Source organism: Dipteris shenzhenensis, chromosome 25 (genome assembly GCF_047967505.1).
Source record: "Dipteris shenzhenensis isolate YYH24624 ecotype China chromosome 25, Dip_SZ_1.0, whole genome shotgun sequence".
In the NCBI taxonomy this organism is placed as follows: Eukaryota; Viridiplantae; Streptophyta; class Polypodiopsida; order Gleicheniales; family Dipteridaceae; genus Dipteris; species Dipteris shenzhenensis.
In genome coordinates, this window is record NC_141620.1 from 51,862,975 (window position 1) to 51,881,879 (window position 18,905).

The window sequence follows — 18,905 nt, forward strand, 5'->3', positions numbered from 1 at the left end:
TAGTGAACTATTTTATCTTTTACCTTGTATGGCACCACCTTTATTAAAAGCATGTGATATATTTAAATGAGGGTCTCCACTCATGTCCCCACTCATATTTAATGGTCCATCACCTCTACTCCCACTCTACATTTTCCCATATTTATTCACCTTCACTTGCTTTTTTCTCTCTCAATTTGCACCTTCTTTACAAGTTATAGAAATTTGTTTTGAGCTATTTACATTCTCTAAAGTGTATACAAAGCCATTGCAAAGCATATATTCCATGCACCGGTTCTTCCGGTTGAGGGGAAACGACCGGGTATGGCAGGTGGTGGCAGGGCGGTGACCGACTGCACCAATTACCAAAAACTCTCTGTTTGATCCATCGAAAACGTTTTGCAGCAGAAAAGCCTTCAACAAGCAAGCACTCTACTTTTCTTTCTTCCCTTGTTGGCCTTTGCACAACTACTTAGCCTCCGGTATGCTTCTTCCCTTTTCTGTGTTTTCAAGATTTTGTGGGTCTTCAAGATTTGGGTTCTTTCTGGGTCTAGCTTAGTTGGGAAGATTTGGGGAAGAGTAGTGATATGCGTTGTGGGTCTCCAAGCTTTGGAAAGATTTGGGAAGAGTAGTGGTGGTTTTTTGTGACAAGCGAAGGCTTTTGCACAACTTCTTAGCCTCCGGTATGCTTCTTCCCTTTCTGGATCTTCATGATTTGGGTTTTTGTGCCAGTATTCATCCCCAAAGTTTCGTCTTTCCTGCTTGCAGCTTCGATGGCCGTCGCAGTGCAGAGCGTCAGTGCAATGGCAATCGATTCTCCTCCCCTCCTCAAGCCCGACGCTACAATTTTGTCAGAAATGGAGGAGGAAGACCTTTATACTCGAATGAAGACCCTTGAGCGGCAGCTTGAGTTCCTTGATATACAGGAAGAGTATGTGAAGGATGAGCAAAAGAATCTGAAACGGGAGCTTCTACGTGCCCAAGAGGAGGTGAAGCGCATTCAGTCTGTCCCTCTCGTCATCGGACAATTCATGGAAATGGTCGATCAAAGCAATGGGATCGTGGGCTCGACGACTGGCTCCAATTACTACGTTAGAATCCTGAGCACCATTGACAGGGAGCTATTGAAGCCATCGGCATCTGTTGCTTTGCACCGCCACTCAAATGCTTTAGTGGATGTCTTACCCCCCGAGGCCGATTCCAGCATTTCCCTGTTGTCCCAATCAGAAAAGCCCGATGTCACGTACAACGTACGTCCTCGAAAACCCCCTTTTGCTTTTGCATTTTGAATTGCAAGTCAGGAATGCGTATCAGTCTCGACTATTATTATCTTTTCTCGTCCACAAATGGCAATTGTACATGGGAGTTTCAATGAGTTGACTTTTCGCTTGTCAAATGGAACCTTCAATGGCGGTATAGGTCCTTCTATATTACTAAACATTGCAGCAAAGATCAAACTTCCCTTTGTACCACCGGTTGGGTTTTCCTCCTACCCAGATTCCACTCTCTTGCAGATAAAGTGTTATATGATATCAATGCGTATTATCTTGGAATGACCTACAGGATTCTTGGCAAGAAATGGAACCCTGTGGTGCTATCTAAGATCAGCAAGAAACTTCTGAAGTCATATGGCTTCAGATTTGCTGCCATGGCTCCCATATACCCTTGCCTCTACGGAGAGAGTAATTGTCTTATAGTGACCCACGAGTGCTCCCACTGTTGGGGGCGAAAAATTGCAGCTTGTAGTGAACTACTGCCCGTTCACTGCAAAGTCACAAGATGCTCTTAGAAGAGATGTCATGAGATAACTAAAGGCTGGATTACATATATAACAGCTAATCCAGCCGCATCTAGCTCATGAACACAGATTTCAGCCCTGTCTCCATTGGTTCCAACATGTGAAATTTGCTTTTTCTATCAACTAGATTTAGATGCTTGTTTGGGAGAGACTAAAATGAAATCGTTTAGACTTCGCAAGCAAATTAGCTTGAATGAAGAGATTTTGGACTCGGTACAAAGACTTTGTATAAATGGATGCTCAAGTATGTGTGGGTGTGTGGATTTGTATGTGTGAGAGCATATTTTTATACTATGGTGTACACCCACTGTTGGGCGCTGATGACGTCAGTGGGGATGTCATAGTAGCTAGTCCATGCTATGCGTGATGGAGTTTATGTTTTTTAATCTTATGAGTGACTATCGTGAGATTGAAACTTCACTATGTTGTGTTTTAGAGGACGAGTTTGGGAATGTTCCTGGATTCATCTAGGTTTATGTGAAATTCACTTGTCATTGTGCATGTGAAATTTGTCATGTAGACCCTTTGCATTCTTGCTCTGGCTCACAAAAACGCCTTCCTTTTTCTGCCATACTTAAATATCCAAAAATAGTGCAAGCTCCCCAAATATCCAAAAATAGTGCAAGCTCCCCAAATTTGTTATTTCAAATTGCTTGCATAAGGCAGCCCAATCAGGGACTGATTTCTGTGTTGCGTATGCACAACACTCACATGATTCTAACATGAACAGTAAACTTCCTCCCTGTGCTCTCGAGCTGCTAGCCTCTCCACTAGCCCTGAGTTCCCTCGTCTTCCCAGATGTAGCTTCCTGGCAAATTACAACTGGCCTGTGTCACTCCTAGATGTCCAAATGTTGACCATCCTGTCAGAATGGTGAGGCACTAGCCCCAAAACGAGGAAGACAAAGGGCCTTGATGCCTGTAGCAATATGGGTGAGCATGATGCGTCATGGGCATATGGAAAGGTTAAGAGATGAAGTGCCATTTGGGTAGCAAACAGGCTGCTACATGGGCAACATTCAAAGATCTTTTTTTGGGTTTATGAGAGACCCCCCCCCCCCCCCCCCCCAAAACCCGTTAGGGCAGCTCAGTCAACGTAGGACTGACTCAGTGTGGGTGCCTCTAGGATTCAGTGTGACTCAGCCCTGCATGTGGGCTGGATGGAGTGCTAGGGCCGGGGCCAGGCCTTATAGAGGCCTTATATAAGCCAAGGTGTGGAGCTGGTCAGCTTGGTTATGTTGACCAGTGCTGCAGGTACAGCTGGCAGTACGGCTGTATGGCTGACTCTGGCAGGTCTGAAGCAGGGTCTAGGTCAGTTCTAATTAGGGCTGACTCAGCCTGGGCCAGAAGCCCAAATAGGAAGCGCCTTGTGCCGTATAAAAGGAACTCCATGGGGCACATTCTACAGTTTCAGAGTGCAGGAGCCCTCTGATCAAAAGATGTGCATACAACTGAAACATCCTGATGGTTTTGCAATAGTGTGAGTAGAACTGCGCGAGGGTCTCTTGGAAAGTGGTGAAACAATTGAAGAGGCTCAAAGAATTGCAAAGTGTGTCTAAGGAGCAAATGACAATCAAGAAGAGGGCTGAGCTGCAAGAGGATGGAGGCTGGAATGTGGAAGCATGGGGGAGGAAGTAGCTCTATATCAAATCACAATTCAGTAAAGAAGGGCTGAATTGATAGCTCGAGCATGGAGACACAACTGGCTGTAAAGAATAGGCATCTGGGAAGCAGATGAAGGCATGGAAGTAATTGAAATTTGTGTTGAGGACGCAGTAAGGATGCATTGGACAAGGGCTTAAGAGGATGATAAGTGGATTGTTTGAGCAAGAAGATGCAAGATCTGCAATACAAAGAGTAGGACCTCTCTTTTTAACAAGGGAAAACAAGGAAAGCCATGAGAAAGCTGTAAAAAGCAAAAAATTATTTTTTGGCTTTTACTTTTGTATTTAATTATAGTTTAAATACTAAGCTAACCTTAATCAGGTAAATAATCAAGGAACAAATAATAATTCAAGTTGTTAAAAGTTAATTCTTTTTTTAAAATTTTATCCCATGGCCCCTCTACCCATGCACACAATTAATCAAACACTAGGCCTAGAACAAGCATTTTATCCTAAGCTTGCTAGTTTCATAACCCATGCTACAACTCGAATTTTACCCAAATTAAAACCCAAGGTTAGGTCTAGATGTTCATTGAGGACACCAGTGGGGACATAGTAGCGACTGCTATGCGTGCTGGAGTTTAGGTTTTCAACCTTGTGATTGTCATGAGATTGAAACTGCTTGGATAAGTTTCGGCATGCCTTGGATCATCTAGCTATATGCTTCAGCACAAAGTTTTTGTCCAGGTTGTGGCCTGCTGATATTGAGACAGAATCTTTTGATCTTAACTGGTGCGTTGCCCTATCAGCTATCTTTGTGGCTTAGAATGCTATCTCAGGAGAGACTAAAATGAAATCATATAGTCTTCACAAGCAGTAGTAGCTTGAGTGAAGAGAATGTGGACTACTTTTTGATTAGCCTTCTCCTTTGTAGCCTTTGTTGCCAGCGAGTCTGCCCCCCCACCTCCCGACTGTTGATAGAAAGTCAGTATCTGGATGTAATATGTGGAAGCATTTGTTTATACTATGGTCTCACTCGAGATGCCTACGCGCACTGATGTAAATTAAGTTTATTTTTTATCAGTTCAAATAGTTTGAAGTTTATGACTTATATAGTTCTCCCATTTTGCCTGCTTTCTTTCCATCATGCAATGTTCTCATGCACTTAGAGACACTGCTGAGTGAGCTTTTGATTAGGTAGGCCAATTGCAAGATGCAGGACAAAATCCCAGAGACTGGTGGGTCAGCCGGCAGCAGGTGGAGGGGGCAGGCTAGCCGCCTCCTATTTATAAGCCTGGAATACCCAAACCAGATCAGGTCTGGGGGGGTGAACCAGTTGGCACATTGGCAGACAGGTCGGCAGGTTAATCCCTGACCCAGGGTTGGCAGTGTGGTTACGCTAATTGGGCTAAAGTTGAATCTGTAAAAATTCAAACAGTTTGAAATTTATGACTTATATAGTTCTCCCATTTTGCCTGCTTTCTTTCCATCATGCAATGTTCTCATGCACTTAGAGACACTGCTGAGTGAGCTTTTGATTAGGTAGGCCAATTGCAAGATGCAGGACAAAATCCCAGAGACTGGTGGGTCAGCCAGCAGCAGGTGGAGGGGGCAGGCTAGCCGCCTCCTATTTATAAGCCTGGAACACCAAACCAGATCAGGTCTGGGGGGGGTGAACCAGTTGGCACATTGGCAGACAGGTCGGCAGGTTAATCCCTGACCCAGGGTTGGCAGTGTGGTTGCCTGGTCAGGTCGGTAGGCTTGACTGGTCAGCCCCCCAGAGGCCAGCAGCAGGTGGAGGGGCAGTGTCATGTGCACGGATTGGTATCTGACGTGTACTAGGTACACAGAACTAGCTCAGGTTAGCCTGGGGAGGCTTAGAGCTAGGCAGGCTTGATTCTCGGGTTGAGTGGCAAGGGTACGAACTATTTATAGGTCTTCGCTATTTTTGGCGCTGGGGCCCGAGTCTATAAAAGAGGCCCAGGGGGTTCAGTTCTTAGTGTGCAGTTGGGAGCAAGTCTCGTTCCCAGGTGCTAGGTCTGATCCTGGATTGTGTCGCGGACGCGCGCCTGCATCTTAGCGTAGCCCAAGGCCCAGTGGCAGATCCAGGGCTTCACAGCGCCACCTGGTGGTATGGGACACTAGGCTGGTTAGGATTTGATTGGGAGTTCGTGCTAGTAGCTCAGCTCGTGGCTCGGAGGGGACATCTTTTGATTCGGGATCACATCCCGTAGATGTCACGGTTGGGTGGTGAGCAGCCTGCTCAGTTCTGATGTTGTGTGTGGTTATTTTGCAGATCAGGGGTTTCAGGAGTGCTGGGATGTGTCAGTTGGTATCAGAGCCAACTCCTGAGGTAGGAACTTCTGATGCGAGAATTTTGACGGATTTCTCTTCCAGGTATGCCCTAAAATTCGAAATTTCCTGCTGCGTTTTTGCTGACTACCTGGGGTAGAAGGGGTGAAGAAAGATCTGGAAAAGAAAGAAGAAGAGGAGTGAGAGAGAATCGAAATCTCTGAAGGCTACGGAGAGAAGTTTAGAGGGAGGAGAAAGAGAGCAGAAAAGGAGCGATGTGCAGGAAAAAGACTGCAAGGGACGAAGGGATGCGGAGCTTAGGAAGGGGCGCAGTAGGCGAGGCAGTAGAGGCGGGACAGCCTGTGTAATAGGCTGTCCACAGCCAGCGCAATAGGCTGTCCACAGCCTGCGCAACAGGCTGCGAACAGCCTGCGCCTAGGGCTGCGTGCAGCCTGCGCAGGAGGAAGGTGCTTTTTTCGAAAAAAGCACCTCTCCAAAGTTGGAGGGGCTCAGGTGCTTTTTTCGAAAAAGCACCCCTCCAAAGCTGGAGGGGCTCAGCCTTTTTTGGAAGCCCAGCTTCCAAATAAGGCAGCCCTGCACCCTATATAGGTGGGGGGCTGGGTGCTAGGCTACCACAAGCATCCTCGATTTTCGAGCCCCTACCTCGAGTTTCGTGCCCAGCCAGCCTCGTCCGTACAGCCTGCGCCCTGTTTCGATCAGCTCCCCTGCATCTGCCCTTGCCTGCGTCAGCCCTGCACAGCTCCCGCAGCTTCTGTACCAGTCCGTACAGCTTCAGCGACAGCCGTACAGCTGTACGGACTGTCCCGCCTGCTCCTGTACCTGCTGCTGCTCCGAACAGCGACTGCGCCTGTACCTGCAGCTACCGTACGGCCTGTGCCAGCAGCCGTACAGGCCACGTCAGCAGTCCGTACAGTTTCTACTGCAGCCTGCGCATCCGGTTTGCGAGTTCGGGGAGGCTCCGTGACTCTGGGTCTTCCGATTCACCAGATTTCAGCATCTCCTTCCGTCAGCTTCATCTGGGACGGTTTTCTTCTGTTCCATCTTCCTCTGTGCTTCGTTTCAGTCAGTTCTTTCTCTCCGTTCGTAATCCAATCAGATTTCAGCCATGTCTGATGCTCAAAATCCGGAATTCACCATGGGAGAGCAGGACTTGGATTACACTCCAGTGGGAGAGGATGATCAGGGTCTCTATGACGACCTGATAACTAAGAAAGCCTTCAGTGAGTTTACGACTGCTCTTGATGGTAAATTTGAGCAGGTCAATGCTAATCAATCGGGGTTGACACAGCAACTCCAAGGGATACAAGCAACTTTGACTCTTCTGGCTAGCACGGTTCAGGCACTCACGCATGTGGATGCCATGGCTTCCGTGCTAGGCCCGAATATCACTCCGGATCCCTTTCCAGGTGACCAAAAATCAAGAACAAAGGAGGTAGTTGACACTTGGTTGCACAAGTGGCAAGTACACTTCCAATTTCACCCCTATCCAGACGAGAAAAAGATTCAGCTTGCAGCAGGGTTTATGTCAGGTAAAGCCTTGCTTTGGTGGAAAGAACTCCAGCCTAAGCCTGATACTTGGACAGAATTTGAGGGTATCTTCAGGAAGGAGTTCCTGAAGAAGGAAGATGACTATGATATCGTCGACAAGCTCAAGGCCCTCGATATGTCAAAATTGAATTTAACTTTTGAAGTTTATCTTCAAAGATTTAGGGATCTGCAGACCAGGGCCACTAAAATGGATCCTGTAACCTTGTTAGGTTTTTTCGTGGATGGTTTGCCAGACTCCTATAAGTTACAGATTAAGAATAACATTGCAGGAGGCCATGACATATGCGCGCATATATGATGATACCATGGCCGGTACCAAGGCAACCACAGTTACCGAGACGAGCGGAAAGAACAAACGCAAGTTCTTTCAGCATGCAACTGGTATTGGGGAGACGAAGTCTACGGACAACGCCTCCAGGAAAAGCTTAACTCCTGCGAAAAATGGTAAGGCCCGTTTCCTTCGCACTCTCAGGCTCAAGAAAGAAGGCCGATGTTTTTATTGCGAGGAGCGGGGCCACACAAAGAATGAGTGTCCTAAGCGGAAGAACCAAAAATTGGTGCTAGGACCGAAGCTCCAGGCGGGTCCACGTACCGCAGCCAAGGGAGCCAACCAAGTCACGATGACAGGTATTTCAGTAAATGTCATTACCTGCCCCCTTTCTTGTAATTGTACCTTTAATACTTCGTTGTTTGGTTCCCATGATCTTTTCCGAGTTTATGGAGAAGTTAGGGATCAACAGGTTCACATTCTCTTTGATCCGGGCAGCTCTCACAATTTTGTTAATTACAAATTTGTGCAGAAGATGGGGCTGTCCACAGTACCTAGCGACCACACCTACGAGGTGCAGCTTCCAGCTGGGAAGCAGTTTTGGGATCACAAGGTTGAAGCGCTTCCCATCCGGATTCAAGCCTACACGGGAGCTCTCACATGTTATGTTATGCATCTAGAGCATGTAGACTTGCTGATCGGGATAGAGCGGTTTAAAACCCACAATATCCAGATTGGATGGACGGAGCATACGCTTTCTTTTGTAGACAAGGACACCCAATTTTGTATTCAGTGTGATAAGATTCCCCCTTCTCAGGGGCCTATTGTATCTGCGATGCAGCTTCGGAATATATTAAACAATTCTCATTATGATGTCTATCAGTGTGTTTTGATTCCACTTTCTTCATTTGTTGTTTCGGTAATTAACAAGAATGAATTAAGTGTGTTTGAACACCGAGAATTGAGAATGTTGTTAGATAATTTTAAAGACGTATTCCCAGCTCAACTGCCGGAAGGTTTACCTCCAGAACGGGCAGTAGATCATCGCATAGACTTAGTCCCAGGGGCTCAACCTATCAGTGTACCACCTTATAGGATGAGCCAGGTAAAGGAGGATGAGTTAGCTATCCAGCTTCAGGATTACCTGAATATGGGCTATATCCGCCCAAGTAAATCACCTTGGGGTGCACCTGTCCTCTTAAGAAAGAAGAAAGATTCTTCCTGGAGAATGTGTATAGATTATAAACGATTAAATAAAGTTACAATTAAGAACCGCTATCCTTTACCTCGTTCTGATGATTTGATAGACCGTTTGGCCGGAGCGAAGTATTTCACTAAGATTGATTTGCGTACGGGTTATCACCAAATCCGTATCTATGCTAAACACATAGATAGGACCGCATTCCGGACTAGGTATGGTCATTACGAGTTCCTCGTATTACCTTTTGGTTTGACCAATGCTCCTGCTACTTTTCAGCAGATGATGAACGATTTGTTCAGAGATTATCTGGGCAAATTTGTTGTCGTGTTCTTAGATGATATCTTGGTATATAGTAAAACGCTTGAGGATCATATAGGACACCTCCGGGTTGTCTTACTTGTTCTAAGACAGCATAAGCTTTATGCCAAGATGAGTAAATGTGACTTCTTTCTGAAAGAGATCATTTACTTAGGACACAAGATTTCTTCTGAAGGTATTAGCATTGATCTGGATCGTATCCAGAAGGTTTTAGAATGGCCTATCCCTCAGACTGTGAAACAACTTCGTTCTTTCCTAGGATTTACGGTATTTCTTCGGAAGTCAGTGCGTGATTATTCACATATCGCGGCACCTTTGACCAACATATTGAAAGGTCGTGGACGCAGGTCTACCCAGCCGATCTCTTGGAATGATGCAATGAACAAGGCTTTTGAAACCTTGAAGTTTTCTATCAAGGAAGCACCCGTTCTTGCATTACCCGATCCTACCCGGCCTTATGTTTTAGAGGCCGATGCGAGTGATTATGCGATTGGGGCAGCTCTATTCCAAGAGGGCAGACCTGTAGCTTTTGAGAGTAAGAAGCTAGACGACACTCAGTATCGTTGGCTCACACTTGAGAAGGAACTTTATGCGGTAGTGTATGCTCTCAAGGTTTGGAGACACTACTTGTATGGTTCAAAGTTCCTTGTATTGACTGATCACCAGTCAATTAAGTATGTGTGTGATGGATCAGAATTGAGAGGAAGGAAAGCTAGATGGGCAGAGCTAATGCAAGATTTTGATTTCGAAATACGTTATCGTAAGGGTTCGTTGAATAGTGTGGCGGATGCCTTAAGTCGAGTTAAGTTTGTAAATGCTTTGTCATTTACGGAAATATCCTCAGACCTATTTCAATCCTTGAGAGGGCTATACGCAACTGATAGTCATTTCAGTTCTTATTGGCAGAGAGTCCAGGATGGGAGCTCCATGGTTGACCAGGACTCAGGGATTGTGCCACCTAGGATACAGGCGGCGGGAGGTTAGTGGATGATTAGGAACGGCTTGCTGTTCCGAAATGAAAAGATTTGTGTGCCTGATGTTCTGGACCTTAAATCCAAGATTCTCTGGGAGTGTCATGATGCTCCTAGTGCGGGACATCCAGGTATACATAGGACTCTGTCTCTTGTGAAGCATACCTTTTATTGGCCTAAGATGCGTGCATTTATAGAGAACTATGTAGTAGGTTGCCGGGTTTGTCAGGTTACTAAGGCTGAACGCCTTAGAAGCGCGGGCTTATTACAGCCATTACAGATTCCAGGTAATAAATGGGAAAGTATTTCCATGGATTTTATTACTGGTTTACCTCGAACGCGCAAGGGTCATGACTCTATTTGGGTCATAGTCGACCGTTTGACAAAAATGGCTAGATTCTTACCTACAAGAACAACTATTTCAGCTGTTCAGTTGGCTCACGAGTTTGTGGACCACTTGTTCAAGCTGTATGGTTTGCCATCTGACATAGTCAGTGACAGGGACTCAAAGTTTACAAGTAACTTTTGGACACTTGTATTTGAGAAGTTGGAAACTACTCTAAGTATGAGTTCCTCGGATCATGCACAATCCGATGGCAGTACAGAGAAGGTCAACCAGTTGGTTGAAGACATGCTTCGGGCATATGTATCTAAGAGACAGTCTTCATGGGAAGATTATCTACCTATGATTGAATTTGCTTACAACAGTGCAAAGCATTCTAGTATAGGTTACAATCCTTTTATGCTTATGTACGGGTTTCAACCTAAGTCACCAGTTATGGTAGGATTAAAAGGGATTCAAAATGATGCTGCTAAGAACTTCTTGCAAGACATGCAGGAAATGTTGCAGTTTGCCAAGGAGTCTATTAGAAGTGCTCAAGATCGGGACCGATTTTATGCTAATAGACATCGTTCACCAAGAGAGTTCTCTGAAGGAACGATGGTATATTTGAGAATTCCCAAGGAATCCAAGAGCCTAAGTACTGGTTTGGTTCCGAAATTATCCCCCAGATACTGTGGTCCTTTCAAGGTCATTAAAAGAATTGGACCAGTTGCATATCGACTAGAATTGCCTCCTGATGTTAAAGTACATCCAGTCTTTCATGTCAGTAGACTGAAAGAAGTATTGGGTGCAGATGATCAACTTGTTTCTCCTCATGAGATTATAGAAGTTACAGATTTGACTTTTATTCCTCACGAACCTGAATCTATTCTTGAATTTCGTGAAAGACAGATTCGAAATCGTACTATCACGGAATACAAGATTAAGTGGAAGGATCGTGTTGAGGAGGATGCAACATGGGAGACATTACAAAACCTCCAAAGAACATTTCCAGATTTCTTAGCGAACTCAGGAGTGAGTTCTTAGAGGAGGGGGAGTATGTCATGTGCACGGATTGGTATCTGACGTGTACTAGGTACACAGAACTAGCTCAGGTTAGCCTGGGGAGGCTTAGAGCTAGGCAGGCTTGATTCTCGGGTTGAGTGGCAAGGGTACGAACTATTTATAGGTCTTCGCTATTTTTGGCGCCGGGGCCCGAGTCTATAAAAGAGGCCCAGGGGGTTCAGTTCTCAGTGTGCAGTTGGTGTGCAGTTGGGAGCAAGTCTCGTTCCCAGGTGCTAGGTCTGATCCTGGATTGTGTCGCGGACGCGCGCCTGCATCTTAGTGTAGCCCAAGGCCCAGTGGCAGATCCAGGGCTTCACAGCGCCACCTGGTGGTATGGGACACCAGGCTGGTTAGGATCTGATTGGGAGTTCGTGCCAGTAGCTCAGCTCGTGGCTCGGAGGGGACATCTTCTGATTCGGGATCACATCCCGTAGATGTCACGGTTGGGTGGTGAGCAGCCTGCTCAGTTCTGATGTTGTGTGTGGTTATTTTGCAGATCAGGGGTTTCAGGAGTGCTGGGATGTGTCAGGCAGGCTAGCCACCTCCTAGAAATAGAGGGCATTGCCCTCCTGTTTCTCTGTGTGGTGATCAGCGTGTGTGGTGAAGTACACCTTTAAAAGGCAATTGAGCACCCCACTAGTTTTATTCATTCACAAAACACATAGCAAAAATATTCACAGCTTGAAAACAATATTCAAGGCCATACAACACACGCCTGGTTAACCCACTTCAAATAGATTAACACCAGAAAATGAGCTTTTGTGCTCAGGCCTCCAATCAACGACAATTCACAAAGTTCAATCGTAGACCAGGTAGATGGTAAAAAACCAGATAGACTTTGTTATAGTAGCTAGTCCCTGCTATGCGTGATGGAGTTTATGGTTTTCAACCTTATAAGTGACTATCATGAGATTGAAACTGCACTATGTTGTGTTTTAGACTATGAGTTTGGGCATGTTCCTGGATTCATCTAGATATTTGCTTCCCGAGATCTGCAAATGCACGTCACTATTGACAATCTATAGATGAATGTGTACGTCGATGCATTGGTTCATTACAAGCTGTAGATGCACTCTGCTATTGATGATCTTTCCACAATTGATGTCTCGGTTGTCAACCTAGAGGTGCACATTCATTCTTACCAATTGACATCGCTACTGATGCATGACCATGGTGATACATCGTTGCACAATTTTCCATCAGGTATGCTATCAACATGGACATGTATTCCCTGCACAATTTTGTCACATCCGGCAAGTCACTCACTGAGATGTTCAGTCGACACTTATGTCAGCCAGATAAACGGTTAGGATATTTATCTACCTTTCTGCTTTGAAACTAGTTCAAGGCCAGCCTCACCCCTTTGATACTCGTTCTGACCTGTGAGCCCCCATATGAGGAGGTCCGAGGATGATGGGATGAAGGGGGATGGATTAGGGTTTCCTTGTGGGCAGAAGACTGGCTGCCACATGAGCAGCAGACAGACATCCTTCTTAGATTAGTTTTAAGGCAGTCACATGGGCCACCCTGGTCAGCACATATGGCTGGCATTAGGCCCTGGTTTAGGGCTGGCTATGTGCCCACACAGAAGAGCTGGGAGAACCCCAGCCTGCAAAGGGCCTATGCACAGGCTGATACAAGAGCAGCAGGTCAGCAGACCTGGCTGCTGGTTAAGGCTGCTGGTTCAAAGCATCACCTAATGGTTGGCAGCAGCAGGAGCCAAGGCGATCAAGTTAACTTCAAGATTGAGGTTGACAAGTTTTGAACTATACCTTTTACCTTGGGTATTTTTTGGAGCATTGGTTAGGTTTACATTTTTATGAATTCCATTATCAAGATAAGGTTTACTCTCTCCTTGGTTAGTTACACCACCTTTTAGGTATCAATTGAGAATTCTGTCAGTGCAGATTACAGAGGAATAAGTTGTCAGAATTCAAAAACTAATGATTAATGATTGTTATCCTGATCCATTTTGTTCGTATGGGTAATAATGGTGATTACTATTAGAGTTAGCCTTGCGTGAAAGTTCTGGTGATCCTAGATTTAACATTAAATGATAAATAGGCATGCCCTGTCTGACAGTTTTACATTTTTGCTGACAGGATATTGGAGGATGTGATATTCAAAAGCAGGAAATCCGAGAGGCAGTGGAGCTTCCTTTGACACACCATGAATTGTATAAACAGATTGGCATAGATCCACCGCGGGGCGTTCTCTTGTATGGTCCACCTGGGACAGGAAAAACCATGCTGGCCAAAGCTGTTGCCCATCATACAACGGCTGCGTTCATCCGTGTAGTCGGCTCTGAGTTTGTGCAGAAGTACCTTGGGGAAGTAAGTATCATATATCTCATTCCTGATTTGTTCCCACTGTTTTTAAAACAATTTTCATTTGTTTATGTTGTGTACGTTCCATGAATAAACATTCTTTATGCTCTGTAAAACAAACAGAGAAACCAGTTGAGAGGCTATGGAGTATCCAACTTTCAGGGCCCAAGCATGAGCAAACACAGTTTTGTTCAAAAAACTTAGAAGTAGGACTCTGGGCAACAGCTGAATAGTTGTAGAGTTTCATGGAAAGTAATTCCTTGAGCTGTGATTTTAGCTAGTACTTTTTTGAATCGTTTTCTTGATGTAAGAACTGTGTAAGATCCAATTGCTATAGACTTCTGAATAGATTTTCCCCTGCTGTCATTAGTTCTGCCTGTGTACATCAAATGTTCTTGGACAGCTTAGTCAATATGCTTACTGAACTCAAATATGTGCAACAGTGTTCCGACACAGCTGTGATTGTGGAATATGAGGGAGTATGGACAACGTTTGATTATATTTTCTTTGACATAGTGGCTTTTGCTATCAACAAAGCACTTAGAACCGGGAATGTTCTTGGATTCATCTAGGTATATGCTTCCGCCGTATTAGCGGACATGCAAGTTTCACCTTGTGAAGTTTTCGTCCAAGTTGTGGCCTGCTGGTATTACGATAATTCTTTCTATCTTAAATGGTGCGTTGCTCTATCAGCTAGATTTAGATTTAGATGCTCATTTGGGAGAGACTAAAATGAAATCGTTTAGACTTCACAAGCAGTTGTAGCTTGAATGAAGAGATTTGGACTACTTTTTGATTAGCCTTCTCCTTTAGTGCTAGCCTTCGTCATGGTTGAGTTTGCCCTTCACCTCTGGAGTGCCGATAGAAACTCAGTACGAAGACTTTGTATAAATGGTGTTGGAGGTGGTGGCCTTCACCCCTCGGTTGGCTAAAATGGAGCATGGTTTGTGTGTGGAGCTAGCGCGCTGTCGACACATGGCAATTTGATGGGAGACTAATCCCATATGCATTGGTGCCCCCTTGGGGGGGTTGAATATAAAAAGACTTGTTTGTCCTCTCTCTCTAATCCCTCCCGGGACTTTTTGGGAGGAGAGAGAGGCTCTATTGCATGGCTAGGAGGTAGGGTTTGGGACCCCCGTACCCGGTGCACATGTGGCGACTTTTGCTCCAACATGGTATCAGAGTAGTCGATCAGACTACAGACTATGCGGAAATTTGAGACGGCCCCTGCGTGGGCGACATGTGGCGGTCGTGGACTCTTTGGCGGTAGATTGTCGCGATCCGTGCGGCGACTTGAAGTGTGACTTCATGATCAGTGTGGCGGCGGCAGCTCTTCATGACTCCTGATGCGTGTACCTCCTTGTGGACTTTGGCATGTGCGCTACTCGTGGTGTTTGGTGGCAGTTGGCCTTTGTTTGGTGGTCCGGTCTTGTGTTTGTCCGTGACCAGGTTTGGTCAGTTCCACAGTTTGTTTACCTCGAGGTTTTCCATAGGGGGGTGTCGGAGGTGGTGGCCTTCACCCCTCGGTTGGCTAAAATGGAGCATGGTTTGTGTGTGGAGCTAGCGTGCTGCCGACACATGGCAATTTGATGGGAGACTAATCCCATATGCATTGGTGCCCCCTTGGGGGAGTTGAATATAAAAAGACTTGTTTGTCCTCTCTCTCTCATCCCTCCTGGGACTTTTTGGGAGAGAGAGGCTCTATTGCATGGCTAGGGGTTGGGGTTTGGGACCCCCCATACTCGGTGCACATGTGGCGACTTCTGCGCCAACAAATGGATGCTCAAGTATGTGTGGGTGTGTGGATTTGTATGTGTGAGAGCATACTTTTATACTATGGTCTACACCCACTGTTGGGCGTTGATGACGTCAGTGGGGATGTCATAGTAGCTAGTCCCTGCTATGCGTGATGGAGTTTATGGTTTTCAATCCTATGAGTGACTATCGTGAGATTGAAACTGCAATATGTTGAGGATGAGTTTGGGAATGTTCCTGAATCTAGGTATAAGAACCGGCATTATAGTCTGTTTAGAATCATATGAAAACTATATGAACGACTCTTTATTTATGCGCTGCTTCTACCATGGGTTTTAATATTACATTATGTGATGCTAGTGATTTCTGGTCAAGGAAACAATGCTACTACCTGAAGAAAGCCTATAATTGAGCTCAAAAACAGCATACATACATGTTGACATTAAAAATGTGAAATCTTGCCTTGTCTCTAACTATGTAGCCAAATTGTTCCAAATAGTCTTTATGTGCATCATGTTGGAATACAGGCAGAGAAGGGCCCAGCATGTGGGCATACATGGTGGCAAGCCACAAGGGCTGGGGAATTTATAGGCCCCACTAGAGGCCAGCCAAGCAGCAGGCGGCCAAAACAGCAAGTTGATGGGGCCAAACGTGGGCCTACCCAAGTTGGCCTGGTACGTGGTAGGTTGGCAGAGGCTCACTATTTTAGAACCACCCTAGAGGCTAAGGAAGCTAATCCTCTTGAAGGTTGGGACATGTGTCCCATACCTAAGGCCCCTTACATAGGCTTCTATTCCCTGGCCAAGGGGCAGGTAATGCCTGTTTCCTAGACATCATGAATACTAAGCTATTTATTGTCATATGTTTCCAGCTATAGAAGCTATGCCCCAAATAGCCAGTTTTTAGAGACTAGTATTTTCCAAACTAGCCTTGTCTGCCTTTTTGTATCTCTATCCACGTTGTCAGCACCAGATTTACCCAAAGATTCTAGATATTTTCGAAACCTAGATGCTATTGTAGCTTTGCTTGCTAAGTTACTTTTCTTTTTTCTTTTTCTTAATTTACTCTTAATTTTGTCGTTTAAGGTCGCTTACATACTCCCTTTTTTCCTTTGTTCTTTTGCTTCTTCTATAAAAAAATGTAAATTTGTAAGATTGGACATATTCTCGTCTTATGAAGAATATATTTAGTTCTATCCACAAGATCTTAACCTCATCCGCACTTGCTCTAGTCTCAACCTGGGTCAACCTAGACCCTGCATTGATTACGTCGTAACGGTAGGCCAAATTGATACTTGTTTAGTCTTGTCTCAATCTTGACCACATCAAACATTGGCTTACATGTTGCTAAAGCTTGGATCTATCTGAGTTATGGATTTATCTCGCATTAACCCTAGGTCTTACCCCTGTTAGGGGCATGGCATGGTTAGGACACGTTGTGGGGGCCAATAAGCTCCACCCACAACATAGGTAGGTTTTATTGAGGGGCCATTTTGGAGCCACGTGCAAAGCTATTTAGTGGACCACTTGGGCATCTTGGACAAATTGTGGCTTGCCGTTGGTTAGTTGTTGGTCAGCTATATGGGATAGGTTGGATGGCAGATTGATTGGCACAATAGCCTACAAGCCCCATTTTTGGCTATAAATAGAGGCATAACCCATGCCACTGTTCTGCTTACTAGGTTCCCCACCCCTAAACCGGCCCCCCTCCCCTCCCTCTCTATCATGTGCTCATAATTTTGCTTAAACTTGCTTACAAAGTCTCTTCTTTCCTTTGTTCTTTTGCTTGTTTTATAAAGATTGTGATTTTTAAGATTAGATATGTTAAAGATGTGGGGCTTGTAAAAATGAGTGCACAATACAGGTTTGCAAAGTGGAGAGTGCCCAACTTGTCCTATGGGAGAGCTACCATGACACATAGATGAGCTATTCGTTGTGATGGTGGCATGGTATTGAACTTCGTGTAGGCCATCTCCTGGTGGTTCTAGTGATGCTCTATAGGCCATGGTATGTGCCTTGTAGGCATAAATATAGGCACTTGTAGTGTTAGTGCCTTTTAGGCCACATAGGACACTTAGTCCTATGTGACACCTAGGACACTTAGTCCTAGGTCTAGGTACAAGTACCTTGTACTCTCTTTTTTTATCTATCCTAGTTGACGTGACGGCGTTTCCCATCGACCCTTGTACCTTGTACATGCTCTCTTTTGTCTACGCGACCCTTCAATGGTATCAGAGCCCAGATATGCTTCCTGCGCCTCTTTTTCGTACTGTCTGTACAGATACGTACGGATCCCGTACGTTTCCTCCAATTGCTGTCCAAGGTTTCTAGTGTTTTTTCGTCGCCACAAAGCGCTTCATTGCTGTTCCCAGACTGAGGCTACTGCTTGTAGGCTTCAGCTGCAGCATTTTCGAGGTCCTCCACAGTACTTGTGACCATCTGTCGTCACCTTTGTACTGCTGTTCCAGACGCCTAGCTCCCGCGACTTTAACTAGACCTAGATCCAGGCGCCTAGCTCCCGTGACCTTTCCTCAGTCATCTGCTGAAGATGTTCTGCTATCACGACCTGTTCAGAGCCCTCCAAAGGATATACTACCAGCCACGCACTAAGTTCGAGGTGTCTAAGGGCTGTTCCAGCTACGCTCCAGCTGTCTTTTGCACTTCAACCTGCTGCAGCAGCTGCGTGGTTTGTTATACTCTACCTACAGAGGCCTTTTGAGTCTCAGTCCTAATCTCAAAGGACCAGAAGCTGATTCACAAGCAACATTTGCAGTATTTTACTGTTTTTGACAGTTTTTACTGTCAAACCCTAATTCCAACAGAAAAATTTAGGGCTTTTGACATCTGGACCTTCAGCCTGTCAATACAATACTTTGGACAAGGTTGACAACTGAAATCCTTCCAAAATTTGAAGTTTTCAGTTAATTTCAGGTTCAGGGCTGTCACATTGTGCCACATCATCACTCAGGTCAACAAAATTTGGGGCTTTTGTGTTAGGAGCTCAATTTCAACTGGTGTTTGGGACAGTAACTCATACTTTTGCAGTTTCAAGCCTTGAGGCTATACATTGGGTCAGATTATCATTCATTGGGTCACATTTGCAAAAATTTCATCAAAATTTGGGGCTTTTCTGCATTTGCCCTCTTTTTGGCCTATTTGCCCTCATTAAATTTAGGGCTTTTGCCAAATTTGCTGTTTTTGCAGTGAACATTGCCTGCCACAGCCACATTTGGGTCAGATCTGCATTTGCCCTTTGTTTTGGGTTGGAAATTTGCAGATATTTGCTGTCATTTTTGGACAGCCAGCTTTTTGCCGTGATAGCCTTGAGGCTTTTGGGTTTTCAGGTCTCTTTCAGGGTATCACATTTGCTATGGCTGGGAACAATCAGGATCTATTTGGTGTTCTTTGTCAAGATGATAAGTTGGATGGCACCAACTA

At 45.3% G+C, this 18,905-nt stretch overlaps 1 protein-coding gene across 2 annotated transcripts in view; it reads left to right on the plus strand.

Annotated features, from left to right (window-relative positions):
• Window positions 1-293: 293 nt before the first annotated feature.
• Window positions 294-18,905, plus strand: part of LOC147886037 (26S proteasome regulatory subunit 6B homolog) — a 35,167-nt gene continuing 16,555 nt past the window's right edge. The window contains exons 1-3 of one of the 2 annotated variants that reach the window (XM_087396759.1): window positions 294-461; window positions 748-1,229; window positions 13,489-13,719. In XM_087396759.1, the coding sequence (XP_087252885.1) occupies window positions 753-1,229; window positions 13,489-13,719 (708 nt within the window). In that variant the 5' untranslated portion in view covers window positions 294-461; window positions 748-752. Of the gene's footprint in view, window positions 462-510; window positions 663-747; window positions 1,230-13,488; window positions 13,720-18,905 lie in introns of those variants that run through there. The other variant, XM_087396760.1, reaches the window with a different exon arrangement.